Below are 16128 nucleotides of genomic sequence, written 5' to 3'. Positions count from 1 at the left end.
CCTTCATGAGGTTTTTACTGTCCTGTATATATGATGTGTCTTCAGGCACAAAACAGGTAAAATGGAAATGTGTTTTTCATGAAAGCACTGGTATAATCTATAATATAAAACTATTTGCCACCTCAGGGAAGTGGGGCAGGGAGAGAATCTAAATCACAAAATGTCAGAAAACAATTTTGTCAAACATTTTTTCTACATGTAATTGGAAAAAATGCTAATTTTTAAAAATGTTTAAGAACCAAAGGGCAGAAACAGATTAACTTTTCATTACAAGTACAAGCATGGCTCCTCTTCTAAGAATATGGTAGTACAGCATATATAACTTTATGTAATAATCACAAGAAAGAAATGACCTCAGAAATGTTACATTAGTAGCTCATAGATAGAACCTAAAGGAGCTGCAAGGATTCTTCCTGAGGGAGAAGAGGAATGAAACTAGGGGGTATAGGATAGGATGACAACAATACATAACACAGCAAAGAATCAAATAACCAAGTTACTTTTCTAGAAATCAAATTATATCAACAAACAGTGCTTACTATGTTACCTGGGCTACAATAAATCAAAGAACATATACAAGGTTTTTACTAAGGCTTTCTCAAAAAAAAAAAGGGGGGGGGGGACAAATAATTGTAGCACTTTAGATGGCCAATAAAAATCAAGAAGCTTTTTTACACTATTCAAAGCATTTAAATCTCCCCTCCCACCCCTCCACAAACAAGATCTTTGATTTTGTATAAGTAACTCCCTGGATGAGCAAATTCCCTCTTACCAACCAGTATAGGTCAACTCACCTCCTCTGCAAGCTTAGAGATTTGACTAAAGTAATGAGAGGTAGAATGTTTACTATTTTAGATCATTTACTAGCATTTAAATAAAATTTAACTAAATACAAAAGCATCTTTTTGGCATTCATGCTCTCTTTTACAAAGTCATGACTCATTCATCACTAACACACCTGGTACTATATTTTTTGTCTATAAAAAACTATAGCAGAGTAAGGAAAAAAGGGGTTTTTTTTTAAGAGGCAGTATGTAATAAGTTATATAGTACTGCTGCTTCACCCCAATACCTCTAGTTGTTTAGGCATCCAGTCAGTATGAACAATTTATCCATGAAATTTTTATCAATAAAATGCCCCTCCAGTAGAAATAGTGTGAATATATTTTTTTCCAATATAAATTCTTTTAAAATGATTACAAGTTGTCAGAGAACCATCTTGCCTTTCTTGGTGGAAATATGTATGCTCTATTTTTATAGAACTTATAATATGTTTGAACATATACTATAAAAATATAATCAAAACTTTGAAATGTCCTATCTCCTCTTTGAATATCTAAGAGGAAGAGGTCAATTATTAAAGAAATAAAGACTATGGAGAATGGAAGAATTTATGACCAAATAAGAGATAGAGAACATTACAAGATGTAAAGTGAATTTTGATTATATTAAATAAAACCAATGCAACCAAGATTAGAAGGGAAACAACAGGGGGAAAACTTTTATAACAATTTTCTCTAATAAAGGTCAAATTCCTCAAATATATAAAGAAATAAATATATAAAAATATATAAGGAACTTAGTTCAAATTTATAAGAATTCAAATTATTCCCCAATTGATAAATGGTCAAAGGATATGAATAGACTGTTTTCAGATGAAGCAAAGCTATCAATAATCATATAAAAATGTTCTAAATTCCTCTTTATTAGAGAAATGCAAATTAAAACAACTCTGAGGTATCACCTCACATCTATTAGATCGGCCAATATGACAGTAAAGGAAAATGATAAATGTTGGAGAATGTGGCAAAATCTGGACACTAATGCACTGTTGGTGGAGTTGCAAACTGATCCAAGCATTCTGGAGGGCAATTTGGAATTATGTCCAAAGAGCAATTAAAGAATACATACCTTTTGATCTAGTAATACCACTACTGGGTTTGTATCCCAAAGAGATGAAAAAAATATTGGGAAAGGATGTTATTTAGAGCTTTATTTATTTTTTATTTATTTAATTTAATATTTAGAAATATTTAGAAATGTGCTTTTTTTAATGGCAAAAAATTAGCAATTAAATGGATGTCCCTCAATTGGGGAATGGCTGAACCAATTGAGGAATATGATGGTGATGGATTATTATTGTACAATAAGAAATGATGAACAGGATGACTTCGGAAAGAACTAGGAAAAAGTGAACACATGTGAATATCACACAGTAACTGCAATATTGTGGAACAATCGAATGTAAAAAACTTTGCTACTAACAGCAAAACAATGATCTAGGACTGTGTTGGTGAACCTATGGCATACCTAGCAGAGAGGGCTGCTCCCCTCCCCATCTCCATGCTCACCTGAGGATATTTTCTCACAACAACACCCCTCTGTCCAGCAGTTTAATGGGAACATTTCCACCCTCTCCTGTCTGAAGTAAAGGGGAGGTTCAGATGCAGTGTGAGAGTGCAGTTTGGGCATTAGGTCTCTAAAAGGTTCACCATCACTGATCTAGGACAATTCTGAAGACTTATAAAAAAGAGTGCTATCCTATCCATTTCCAAAGAAGAAAAGTTGGAGTGGAAATGCAGATGAAAACATATGATTTATCACTTGTTTATTTGTGTATATGTTTTGGGGTTCTGGTTCTTTAAGATTATTCACTTACAAAAATGAATAATATGGAAGTGTTTTGCATTATAATACACATATAACTCAGACTGAATTGCTTGCCAGCTCCAGAAAGGGGGAGGGAAGATGGGAGAACTTATGTGGAAATTTGTTATTAACATAAAATTCACAAAACTAAGTACACATAAAAGAAATGTAAGTAAAATTTCAATTCAATATAAATAAATAATATAAATTCAATTCAATATAAATTTGTAATAGACCTAAGTCAGCTCAGTTTCCTGAGTTCCTCCAACTCTTTAAAGCATTTGAATGGGTAAAGAGGCAGTAGATGGTAGGAATAATTCAGGGTTGGAGTCCAGCAGAAGATTATGAGGAAAATCTCTCTGCTTAGTGTAGGACAGACTACAATGAGGAGAGACTTATAGCAGAAAAATCAACTAGAAGGCTATTGTAATAGTACAATCTTAGGGTGATGTGGAACTGCAGCACCAGGGTCAAAGGAAAGAATAGGTAGTGAGATGTTAGAAAGGTAGAATTGATAGGACATGACAGCTGATAAGATGACAACTAGGTTTACCTTATGGTTGAATTTCCCTTTCAAAATTATCTCCCTAAAATGTTAGTGTAGTCATAACAATGGTCATTTCCTTCATGAAATCCTCTTTTAATATAAGATGGCACACAAAGTCCCACTTATATCTACTTCTATCACTAAATAACTGATTTTTTTTTGCCAGTCACTTCACCTCCAGTCTCAATTTATCTCTAAAGTGTTGGATTAGAATAGGGATTCTTATTCTGGAATTCACAGATATATCCCCTTCCCCACCAGGGGTTTATCAATAGATTTCAAGGACTCAATGAAATTGGATGAGAAAATAATTATGCCTTTATTTTCATCCACTTATACTTCATATATTTTTAAGAGTGAATTTTAAACCAGTCTTTTTCAGTGCATTATGATCTAAAGGACATAATACTCATCAACAAAAATAATTTTTTTATGTAATGCCAGAACCAGTACACAGAAAGGAAAGCAAATAAGTTGCTCCTTAACTAAGCAAGGGCAAACTAGAGTCAGCTGCCACTGGTTAAGGAAAAATGGACATAGAAAACTTACATAGAAGTGAAATAGAATTACTCAAACCTAACTATTGTCACTTCCTTTTGGATACTCCCTTCACTAGGTTTTCATAACATTGCTCTCTCTTGGTTCTCCTCTATCTTAGACCCTCTTTTCCCTCTATGTCACATGGAGATCTCAATGACTTCTGCAGAATTATCACCTCTATAAATCTACTTTAGCTTCTCTCCTGAATCCCATTCCCATATTTACTTTGGGGCATCTAAAAACTGAATTGTCCTGTAGGCATCTCAAACTCAACTTGTCTATAACAGGACTCATTATCTCTACCCAAAACCCTCTCTTATTTGTATTGAAGGCACCACTAATCATCCTCCCCATCACCCATACTCAAAATCTTAGTGTTATCTTCAACTCTTCACCATTATCTTCTGATATATCACCAAATCTTGTCCTTTCTACCATTACACCATATTTCATCCGTCCCCTTTTTTCTACTCATAAAACCGCAACCCTCACTGAACTACTCTTATAGCCTTATCACAGATTCTCCCTGACTCAAGTCTCTCCCAACTTCAATGTACCCTCCCCACTCAGCTGCCAATGTGATTTTTCAAAAGCATAGGTCTGACCTTATACCACTCCATCCCCTATACTCAATGACCTCCAGGTGGTCCCACTATTGTATTCAATATAGAATACAAACTATTTTAATATTTTAAACTCTCTTTCTGGTCAACTTACAACTTTCTTCCAGACACTCTACAATTGGCATACTTGCAGTCCCCTTCAGATATTCCATGCTGTTCCCCATGCCTGGAATTCTCTCTGCCTCCTCACTTCAGCTTCTTTCTTTCCCTGACTTCCTTCAAGACTCAGCTCAAATTTCACCTACTCTGGGAAGCTTTTCCAAATTATAACAGCTGCCAATGCCTTTCCCTCTCAGAATGTCTAATTGCTCTGTCTACACCAAGTAAAGTAGATAAAGCACTAGGCTTGTGTGGAGTCAGGAATAATTCAGTTCAAATTTGGCCTCACACACTTACTAGCTGTGTGACCCTAGGCAAAAAACTCTGCATCAATTTCAACTATAAAATGAGACTATATCCCAGGACTGTTATGTAGATCAAATAAGAGGACATAGTATAAAGTGCACAGCACATAGTAGACACTTAAAGGCATGTTCACTTCTGCTCTTCCCTTTTTAATATATTGACTTACCCAATAGAATTTAAAAGCTCCTTGGGGGCAGAAACTATCATTCTGCCTTTCTTTATGGGGGTCCTTAATCAGCACAGTGCCCAGCACAAAATAAGCACTACAGAAAGGCTGGATGGCATGCCTTGCTTGACCTTAGGGAACCCTTAAGGAGATGTAAGGCTGGCATAAAACTAGACTCAGAAGAATGGACTGAAGAAATTTTGAAACGGAAACCAGTGGCAGTAAGCAAAAACCTAGGGATATTCATATACAAATTACAAAGGAAAGGCAGTAGAAAAACTCCTAAGGCCTCTATTTAAAAAGGTTCACAGACAGCTTAGCTGTACTCCTTGGATTTGACTCTTATCCTCATACTCCTAGGAAATGCTCATCACCAAGAAATTCATCATCCTTGAGATTACATCAGCTTTGGTACCCATATCCCCTTTGCACCCTAAGTAGGCTGCACCCCTATAATTATAGGTCTAGAGGGCAGAGCAAAAAATCCTTCCTAAATTTTCCATTTAAAGAAGACGCACAGCCTAGCTATTTTCCACCAGCTGCACTCCTTGGGGCTTCACTGGACTGAACTGAATTGAACTGGTCCCACAAGAGAAGAGAGAATAGGAATACTTTACCCATTCATATTTCTAAATCCACACATATACTCATCATTGGAAGCAGGATGATTCTGAGAAATAACATAAGAGACAAGGCTCACTAGATATGTGATTGAGATCAAGTCATTTACTCTCTGCATCTCAGTTTAAAAAAAAAACCAACCTTTGTAAACTTTTATGGCACCATACAGGATGATCCCAAAAGTCTCATTGCAGCTATAAGTTCAAAATCAATATTGGAGCTATTTAAACATTATTAGAGCTAAATGGCTTTTAAACAGCTCAAATATCTATTAGAGCTCAAAACTGCATTAAGATTTTGGGGGCACCCTATATAAATGTGAGCTATTATGTACATTTCCCAAGCTTTCCCCTCACCTAAATAATCCAATAGATGTATAATCTCAGGAGTGTTCCCTCCAATAATATACAGCACAAGCCAGCCACATTTACTATCACGCTCATCCATGTCAGTCTAATAAATTCAATACAAGAGATCCATCCAACATGGAAGAAAGAGGTCTTTTCCCACAATCTCTTCTTATTACATGGAAACCAAAAGAACAGGCTGTCCACCTGTTTTCTCGTTACTTTTCTGGTTCATTATTTTAACAATCATAAACTTCTCTGATGATATTCGTTACACCAATGGTGTCAAACTCAAATGGTCACTAAACCTTAAATAAGGAGAACTGAGGGCTGATAAATTAACTTAGAAAACCACATATTAACACTATATACTACCCTGTTTGTTTTTTTTTTATTTTGTTACATAATTAAAGTTACACTTTAATCTGGTTTGGGGGAGTGTTGTGGGCTGTATGCTTTACACTACTTCTCCAGAATAATTCTCCCTTTGTAACTGTTTCAGCATAGTTACACTTATATACTTGCTCTCTTCAAAGTTATCAGTGATCTTTTCTCAAACCTCTTCCTTCTTGACCTCTGCTGCCTGTGCCATTATCAATCATCTACTCTTTGAAAAATCTCTTCCAAGATTTCCATGACACTGCTCTCTCCTGGTTCTCCTCCAACCTGTCTGACCATTCATTCCTTCTCTGACTCTTACTAGATCTTCATCTAAGTCATACTCACTTATGATGGGTGTCCCCCTATGCTGACCTAGGCCCTCCTTCTCTCTATGTACTATTTCAGTTAGTGTTCCCAAAAGCTCCCAGGGTTTCAATTATCTCCATACAGATTACTCTTAATCTATTTGCCCAGTCCTAACCTCTCTCCTAAACCCCAATCTTCCAGGTCCAACTGTCTACTAGACATTTCACAATGGATGTCCTGTATATGTTAACCTCAAAATGTCCAAAAACTGAAATTATCTTTCTCCCCAAACCTTCCCTTCTTCCTGATTTTCTTATTAATGTCCAGAGTACTATCATCCTTCTCAGTCACCTAACTTAGAAATCTAGGTATCATTCTTAAGGCTTCATTATCTCACCCCACCTCCAAAATCAATTAGTTCTCAAATCTTCTCAATTCTACCTTCATGACATCTTTTGCATATGATCCTGATACTGTCACTTCAGACTTGTGATAGTCTGCTGGCTGGTGTCCTTGCCACAAGTCTCTCCTCACTGCGGTACAGCCTCCACTCATCTGCCAAACCAATCTTCCTAAATGTTTAGGTCTGACCATAACACCCTTCTCCGCTCAATTCAACAACCTCCAGTGGCTTCCTATTCATTACCTCCTAGAACAAATATAAAATCCTCTGACTTTAAAGCCCTTCATACTTTACCAAGCTGCTTTCACCTTACTCCTCTCCACATTCCCTGTGATCTACAGACACTGGCGTTCTTACTGTTCCTTGCATAAGACTCTACCTCAAGACTTCATTTTCATTGGTTGCCCACCTTGCCTAGAACTCTCCCCTCCTCTCCACCTTCTAGTTTTCCTGGCTTCCTTCAAGTCCTTGCTACAAGAAGTCTTTCCAGGTCCTCCTTAATTCTAGTGACTTTCTTCTAAGATTCCCTCCAGGTTATCCTGTAGATATCTTATTTGTACATAATTGTTTGCATGTCATCTTCATTAGGCTATGAGTTCCTTTAGAGCAGGGCCTGCCTTTTGCCTTTCTTTTCATCACCAGCACTTAGCACAGTACCTGGTATATATAGTAGGAACTTAACTGCAAACCTCTGGTCTAGTGCAGTGGTGGCAGATTCAAATAGAAATGGACCTCCAAGGATTCTTGCTGGCCACATTGACTTAGAAAACACACACATATATATGTATATTTCCTTTTTTATTAACACATCACCACAGCTCTAACCAGATTAAATGTAATTGGGAACTATTTAACAAAATGAAAAATTCAATTAAAACATAGATAACATTACATTTTAAAACATATAAGGTCCACAGGAACTCTTAAGTATGAGATTAATGTGTTCCATTTTGTTTGAGTTTGCTCTACTAGAAAGACATTTTTTCATCTACTTATTTGTAACTATCGGAGATCTCATTTAGGAAGTTCTGCAATGTTCCAGGGTTTGAAGTAACCAGCACAATGTTAACACCCAAATAGGAGCATTTAAATGGATTCACGATATATAAGAAATATTTCTTTGACTTGGACTGAAACACAAAAGTCCAAGATAGCTATAATACAATTTTATGGGGTAAAAACTTAAGGTGTATGAGGGATTTGATTATTCCTGCTATGAAAGCATGAATTCTATATTTCTCCTTTAAAAAAGAAAATACCTAAACCAGGGAAAAGATCAAATATTGTTATAACAAAACCAAAAAAGGGGGAGGAGCAACAAAGAAAATATCAGTAAGTACTGGCTCATAAATCTTTCTCTTCCCAGCTACAAAATTTTATGAGAATTATCTATACACACAGTGAGGTGATTAAAAGGTACAGACAGGCTTTCACAAAAAATAGTCCTCTGAGCATATCTTTATAATCATACAAATGATTGCAAGGTATAAAGAATAAAAGAACTTACTGTAATGTTTGGTAACTACCAATGGCAACCAAATATATATATATATATATATATATATATATATATAACTCATAAGTCAGTAAAAGGAATATGTGCTATATGCATATGATACCGAAGAGTGTCTATTTGTGCTCTTTGGCTTTCTTTTTTACTAATCTTTGTAACATTATTACTGCATGAAAAAAATTCCCCCAAAAGTCTCTATTCTAAAGAACTTCCACATTTCAATGCTCTTTGCTTCATATACTATTCTGTAATGATCCATCCATGTGTATGTTCACACAATGTCCCAATAAAAAGAAAAAGTGCAATATAAGCATATGTAATTCTTTGGAAACTAACATCTACACTGCTGAAGTAGCACTAAAGTGACAAAAGACTGTAATCCAAATGGCTACAGGCCAGCAAATTCTATTATAGATTTATCTGTTTTCCACAAAACAGAATGTTGCATATATGGTAGCCAATAGAAATAACAATAGTTTAAAAGCTTATAACCAAAATTCCCCTGGCTACTTTTCAATTCTTTAATATGTTAATAAGAAATAAGAATTTGGCAAAGTATTTAACATAAAAGTATAAAAGCACATAACAAAATCCTCACTACACAAGTAGTTAACGAATCAGATCCAAAGAGATAACTTCTCTCAAATATAAAATCAGATAATTACTGAATTAGAAGGGACTTTTGTAGATGTCTAATCCAAAAGAAATCTCCACTCTAGCATAATGGACAAATAATTTTCCAGTCCATTTGAAAGTTTCTAGGGAAAATCCACTATTCTTCGAGTGAACTCACTTCACTTTTGGATTGATCTAATTGTTTAAAAAAATCATTCCTAATATCAAGCTTAAATATGCCCCTAAATTAATGCATTTTGCTCCTAGTTCTGCCCTCTGGGCCAAATAAATCTAATTACCCGCCTTCCATGACAGTACTTCAGGTACCTGAACACAGTTATTTTGTCTCACAAATACTCTTCTCCAGGCTAATTTTTGTGAACTCTTTCAAACAATCCTCAAATGGACTGGAGACCCTTCAGCATGTGACCTCCCTACTCAATCAATTCAAATGACTTAATAATGGATTTAGTACAAAATATAAACTCTTCTTTTTAGCTTTTAAAGTTCTACATAACCTGGCCCCAATCTTCTTTCTAACATCAGGTATCATTCTTCTCATGCTCTATGCTCCAACCAAAGAGGACTTCTTTCTGCTCCTCATATAACCCACTTTTATCTCCTTTCTTCAAGATTTTCAGCTGGCCATCCCATATGCCTGAAATGCATTCTCTCCTTAATTTAGCCTCATAATCTATTTTCTAAGAGTAAACTCAGGCACTATTTTCTGCATGAAGCCTATCCTGACCAAACTGCTAGTTTCTTCCCTTCTAAATTACTTTGTATGCATCTGGATTTATTAACTTTATATTTTATAATTTTTTTATATACTTATCTCCCTCATTAGAATGTAAGCTCCTGGTGAGTAGGAACTATCTCATTTTTTGAACTTATATTCTTAGTACCCAGCATTGTGCTTGGCACCTAGTGCTTAATACTAGATGACATCAATCATTACTCTAAACTATCTCCACCTAATCAATATTCCTCTTAAACCATGGTGCCCAGAACATAATTTTTATTACTTAAGTCATAACTAGGATACTGCTTTAATTCTTCCATGACTTAGCTGAGCTCCTTCAAATAAAACATTTTAAATCAGTCAATTCTAAATAAAAGGTATCCCAAAAAAGCATACAAGTTAAAGTATTCAGGTACCTCACTATTAGACTGTGTGGCAGAGTAGAATTTAGAATAGAGCCAGGTCAATACTGGATCCCATTCCAAGGAATTCCAATTACCCAAAGGGTATCACCTCATAATACGGGAGGTACATAAGGTCGCAATCATAAGGAGACAGTTTAACTTATTGTGAAATTTCATATAAACTTTTTTAAAAGTAATAAAAATGGTCAAGTTTATAAATTTAATATCTAAGTTTTTTCTCAGGATATGTCAATCATGTGTTCAACATTAAAAGAAAAATATATACCAAACTTCCAAGAACATGGCATGACAGCAATTTTACTTGAACTAGTAAGTCTAAGAAGCCAACAGAGGTTTACAAAGGATATAAAGAGTACATCAATAAAGCCAGTTGTTAAATCATAAATTAAGGACATTAATTAGTGTTTGATATCAATGAGAGGCAGTGATGCAGAGGCCTAAAAACCAGGAAGACCTAGGTTTCCATCCCACCTGATACTCATTTACCTTTTAGCACTTTAGGAAACTCTGTAAAACTTAAGTTGTAGAGAAGGAGCTAACTGCCCTGCAGGAATAAAGAGAATTCCCTGACCTGCAAATCACAGTCCCTATCCTTGACTTCAATATTTGCATATATATATATATATATATGTATATGTATATATGTATATAGTTTGGGGAAGGAGTGGGAGTAGGGAGTACAGGGAAGCTTTCCCAACTTAAGTCAGAGTATAGAGCAAGAAAAATCTAATTTTAAAGTTAGTAATTTATATTTCCAACTGTTAGTTAATAATTTTGTCTTAAGATAATTCATATTAGCATCCAGAAATAAATTTAAAATATTTTTGAATTTCACATTAGAATTTATTTTATAGTTTGGATCTGGGTTCACATCAACAGAACAAATTTAAATTCATGCAGCTCCCTAGCCATCTTCTTGCCATGCCCTGTGGTTCCCACCTTCTGCCTCAGCCTCACAGTGAACTAGTACTCAAGTTCTTTACTCCAGTCTAGGGCCAGGAGCTCCACATTGATGAAAATGTTCCTTATTTAGCCCCACTCAGGTCCTAGCATTATACTTACTATATGGGACGTCTTCATATCATGACTTGCCTTTCCACTCCCATTCACTGCTTTCCACCTGTAGCTCTGAGTACAGTAATGAAATCAATACTACCATTTCTAGAAAATATTTCAAGGAACTGCCTATATAACTCTACTCACCATCCCCTTGACTTCCCTGACAAAACTCATTCCCCATTTCCAACACTATTCTATTATTATTTGTCACTCATTGAGTGGGAACTTTGATGTTTTTATAAATTTGTAGGCAAGGTGCCACCAACATGCTAATTAAGTGATTTTTCATTCAAAATGTGTTATTATTCGAAGGTGAAGTACAAAAAAGGATATTTGCAAATAACTATTAATATTAGACATCTATTAATTTTTTTAATCCTTGATTTGCAAAGGTTAGTAAACTCTGAAAGAATCTTGAATTCAGGACTTATTGTTTAATTTACCATTCAATAAATTGCTTACTTTAATAAGATAGGTTATCTAGTAAAACTTTGGATAACATGAAAAAGTAAAATTATGAGGAATATACTAAACATTTCCCTTTCCTAAATTCTCTACTAGTTTAAGATTTCCTGGTTTCAACTATTTTTAAAACAAAAATTTGTAAATATTTTAATTCAGAGAATGTTTTCTTACAAATACAAAGGATCTAAATATACCAAATACAAGATGTCAGTTAATTTAAATGAAATTACAAAAGTAATTAATCATCTCTATTTTTGCACAAACTTTACATTAAATACATTAAAAAGGAATGTATTTGGGGTAAAACTCAGCCTGTCTACTCCCTGTGTAATCTTAACCAAGCCACAAACTCTTTGAGCCTGGGTTTCCTCATGTGTAAAATGAGAGATCTGGAATGGATAGCCTCTAAGGTACCTTCTATGTCTCAAACTATATAATGCTAATTGTGCCTAGCACAAGGTATATATAGATTGAACCAATCGATGCCCAATAATGCTTTTCCATCTCAAATTATGCAAAATGAAGAGAAATATATTAATATTTCATAATGATACTAGTATCATATAAGAAGATATGCTCCCTGCTCCATTAAGATAAAATATTTTTGTAAGAATTGTGGAGAAAACAAATACATACTCAAAATGAGAACAAAAAGTCCTGTTGAAAGAAAAAAAATCTTATGCCACCAATTTCAGAGAACCCTCTTTATCTATCATTCCACCAATTTAATAGAATTTCATAAACGTTACTTCTTTTATGAAAAGATTTGTACTTTAAAATCTCAAAGAACTTAATGAAGAAAACAAGATGTCAGTGGCAGCAAGGTGGGACAGTGATTAGAACACCAGGTCTCCAGTAGGGAGGTCCTGGGTTCAAATTTGACCTCAAATACTACCTAGCTTTGTGATGCAAGGTACCTAATCCCAATTGCCCAGCCCTTTACCTTTCTGTTTTAGGGACATTGCTAAGAAAAAAAAGTGGTTTTTTTTTTAATGAAAAAAATTCCATGTTTTGGAATCTCACATTACTTTTATTATTGCCAACAGGTACTAAACACTCTGGATTAACTTCATGCTTTAAAAAAAAGTTCTATTATTAATAAATACTTATTTCCTGTTACTAGCTTTGTAGTTTGATTTTTAAAATATTTAACATAAAATTAAACCTTTTTTAGAACGGCAATCCCTTTAAGAAAGTCAAATCAGGCTACAAATGTAATACTTATTACATGGAGATTTTATCCAGTTTAATTTTAATTTTTTTTTAAATATAAAATCTATGGGTGGCTAAATGGTTCTGTGTTTTGAGCCAAGCCCAGAGACCAAGAGGTCCAGGGTTCAAAGGTGACCTCAGACACTTCCAGCTGTGTGACCCTGGCCAAGTCACTTAACCCCCATTGCCTAGCCCTTATCTGTCTTCTGCCTTGGAACCAATACTTAGTACTGATTCTAAGATGTAAAGAAAGGGTTTATTTAAAATATGTAAAACCTCAGGAAAACACTTTTGGTCTTTTCACTATTTCACTGTATCACAGAACTATATATTTTAGCTACTAAAACTTAGATGTTTTAAGGGTAGATTCTTACAGCACATTCACAGAATGTGCTGGAAGGGCTCGAAGATCATCTAGTCCAAAGCTTCCTTTCCAAGGTGAGAAAAGCAAGAGCCAATGACTCATATAAGGTCAAACACCGTAAGACTTCATGAAGGCCCCTTCGCTGACAGAAAATCCAGTGAGTTCTTTCTCCATTACCCCATCAGTCAGTCAACTATCATTTATTAACCACCTACGCGTGAATAAGCTTAATAAGTGGAGCCGGGGCAGAAGAGGAAAACTCAAGCCCGAGTTGCCAGACAGGACCTGTGTCCCCTAATAGCGAGGATTCTTAACGTGCAAACTTGGCCTCCAAGATGTCACTCCCGCTTCAGTTAGTGCTGGGGACTTCTAATAGTGCCCTTACAGGAGACGTAAAAAGATAAACTTAGTTTAAAAAAGGAATAAATGGAAGGCGGGGTCGGGGCAGAAAGGGTCGCAGCACCCCTCTACCGCAGGAGGCTATGCCCCACGAGCTAGGGGATGATCCGCAGCCCCCCGGGCCGGATCCTGAGCTCCCTACACGCCCCCTCCCCAGCCCTCGCTGGGAGGTTGCTCTTGAGAAGGCACCCCAATCTCCTGGGCTCTCATGCACGCTCTGGGGAGCCCAGAAAGAGAGACTTGCAGGGGATACCGGGAGGAGACCCTGCCCTCCCACTTCCCTGGCCCCACGGGCATCAGGGGAAGGAAGGATGCGACTTCCCTTGGGACACGCACTGGCCTTCCTCACCACCGTCCTCGTCCTCCTCCCGCCCCCCTTAGGCCCGGCATGGGTGCTCTTCCCTTCTCCTTCCTCCAGCCACCCGGAGCGTGGCCAGTCGAGGCCCCTACGGAGGTGAGGCGGGGTCCCCGCGGCCCGGACCGCGCCCCCGGTTCGGTCCGTGCCCCCCGCGGCCCGCTCGGCCGCCCGCTCCCTCCTCACACGCTCCCTCCTCACACGCTCCCTCACACGCCGCCCGCCTTCCTCGTCGGGTTCAGCGTCCCCTGCCCCTCTCCCGCTTTCTGTCCCACCCCTACGGGCGCCCCGAGTCACCTGGGGGCCGCGGAGGGCCATGTCGCCCCCTCCTCAGGGAGACCCCGCTCGCCGCCTGGGCTTCTCACGCCGCTTCCCCCGCCGCCGCCATCTTCTCCTCTCGCTCTCATGCAGGCACACTCGCATCGGCCGCCGCGCCTGCGCACCAGTGAGGCGGGGGGAGAGGAGAGCTGGTGCGCATGCGCGAAGGGCGGGGTGAAGAGGGAGAGGGGGCGGGGAGGACGCTCTGGGGCTTGCCTCGCTCTCTGGGGGAAAGGAAAGGTTGCGGTCTGGGCAGACCTTGCTGCCGACCTGTCAGGTATAGCAGATAGGAGGGGAACAAGATATCTAGTATCTTGTACTGGCGCTGGAAGAAGAAAGGCAGGGAGAGATAAGAGGTAGAAGTCCTTTTCCTTAGCGCAGGACTTCGGAGTCCCTGGATTTGGGTGCGAATACTGCAGGATAGGATGGCTTGGATGGGATCCCTCTAAACCCGCATTTCTTCATCTTGTCTAATAAAGGAGTTGAACCAAATCAATAAAGTGATGGAAACCGGAGAGAGGTGACCCCTTGGTCTTACAAATGCTCTTTTTGACTAGACCTCGTGCTCTGTCTGGATCACTTGTTGCCTGAACCGTAGCCACTTGGAGGAATTACCTGCAGCCTGGCCCTTAGGGTGGAGTCCTCTACGTCTGCAGCTGGGTCTCAGACCCAGCCAGCTCCAGGCACTCTTCCTGCACCCCATCCACCCCAACCTTGATACGTTTTATTTAGTCTCTAAACGAAAGGGAAACAAGGCTTCCCAGAGGGATCTCCAAGGTTCCCTCCCTAGTAATTCATTGAAACGGACACGACCAACCGAAACTAAGCATAGGGGAGTCTGGAGGGCACCAGGAAGGAGTCGAAAAGAAGAAACTAGGAGAGCAGAAATTGGAATTGATGCCTGAAGTTAGAGAGTGAAAGAAGCAAAGAAATATATTAAAGGAGAAAAGGCTGGTTCTAAAAATCATTTTTTTTTTTAGAAAAAAAGATTCCGAGTAGAAAAACTTTAGGCATAAAAAGTGAAAGAAGGCGTATGAGGAATTGCCAGTAAGTCAAATGATCAACTAACATTTATTAAGGACCTAGTTATGGGCCAGTCACTGTCCTAAGTGTTGTTGAGAGAGGCAGCAGGATGTAGTAGAACTGGATTTGGAGTTGTCAGAGAACCTGGAATTTGGAATAAAACTAGGTTGAGTTGGAATCCTGCCTCTGCTACTTGCCAGTTATATAATCTTAGGATATGGAGGGGAGGGGGAAGGGGGGAGAGAGAGATAGAAAGGGAGAGAGAGAGAAAGGAAGCTAGGCGGCACACTGAGTTTGGGATAAGGAAGACTAATCTTTGTGAGTTCAAATCCAGTCTCAGACACCGGCTATGTGGCCCTGGGCAAGTTACTTAACCCCCTTTGTCTCAGTTCCTCATCTGTACAATGAGTTAGAGAAGGAAATGGCAAACCACCCCAGCGTCTTGGCTAAGAAAACCTCAAATAGTTTTACGGAGTTGGATTTGACTGAAAAACCCCAAACACACCTGTTCTCCACTGGGCTCTTTTCAGGGAAGCTGGGGGAAATGATATTGTTTGCATTAAATATGACTATATATCTTGCTCTCAGAAACTGGAGAAGAGTATGAAAAAAACGTAGCCTTACAAAGATGCAGGGAATTCTTTGGCAGT

General features: G+C 38.0%; 1 protein-coding gene across 4 annotated transcripts in view; it reads right to left on the bottom strand.

Annotated features, from left to right (window-relative positions):
- USP10 (ubiquitin specific peptidase 10) overlaps nucleotides 1–14591 on the bottom strand; it is a 68121-nt gene extending 53530 nt beyond the window's left edge. For all 4 annotated transcript variants that reach the window (XM_007477243.2, XM_007477245.2, XM_007477244.2 and 1 more), the window contains exon 1: nucleotides 14435–14591. In XM_007477243.2, the coding sequence (XP_007477305.1) occupies nucleotides 14435–14455 (21 nt within the window). In that variant the 5' untranslated portion in view covers nucleotides 14456–14591. The remainder of the gene's footprint in view (nucleotides 1–14434) is intronic.
- Nucleotides 14592–16128: the final 1537 nt, after the last annotated feature.

This window comes from Monodelphis domestica, chromosome 1 (genome assembly GCF_027887165.1).
Source record: "Monodelphis domestica isolate mMonDom1 chromosome 1, mMonDom1.pri, whole genome shotgun sequence".
Classification (NCBI taxonomy): Eukaryota; Metazoa; Chordata; class Mammalia; order Didelphimorphia; family Didelphidae; genus Monodelphis; species Monodelphis domestica.
The sequence above is the reverse complement of the archived record's forward strand: the minus strand, read 5'-3'. Positions and strand labels throughout refer to the sequence as shown.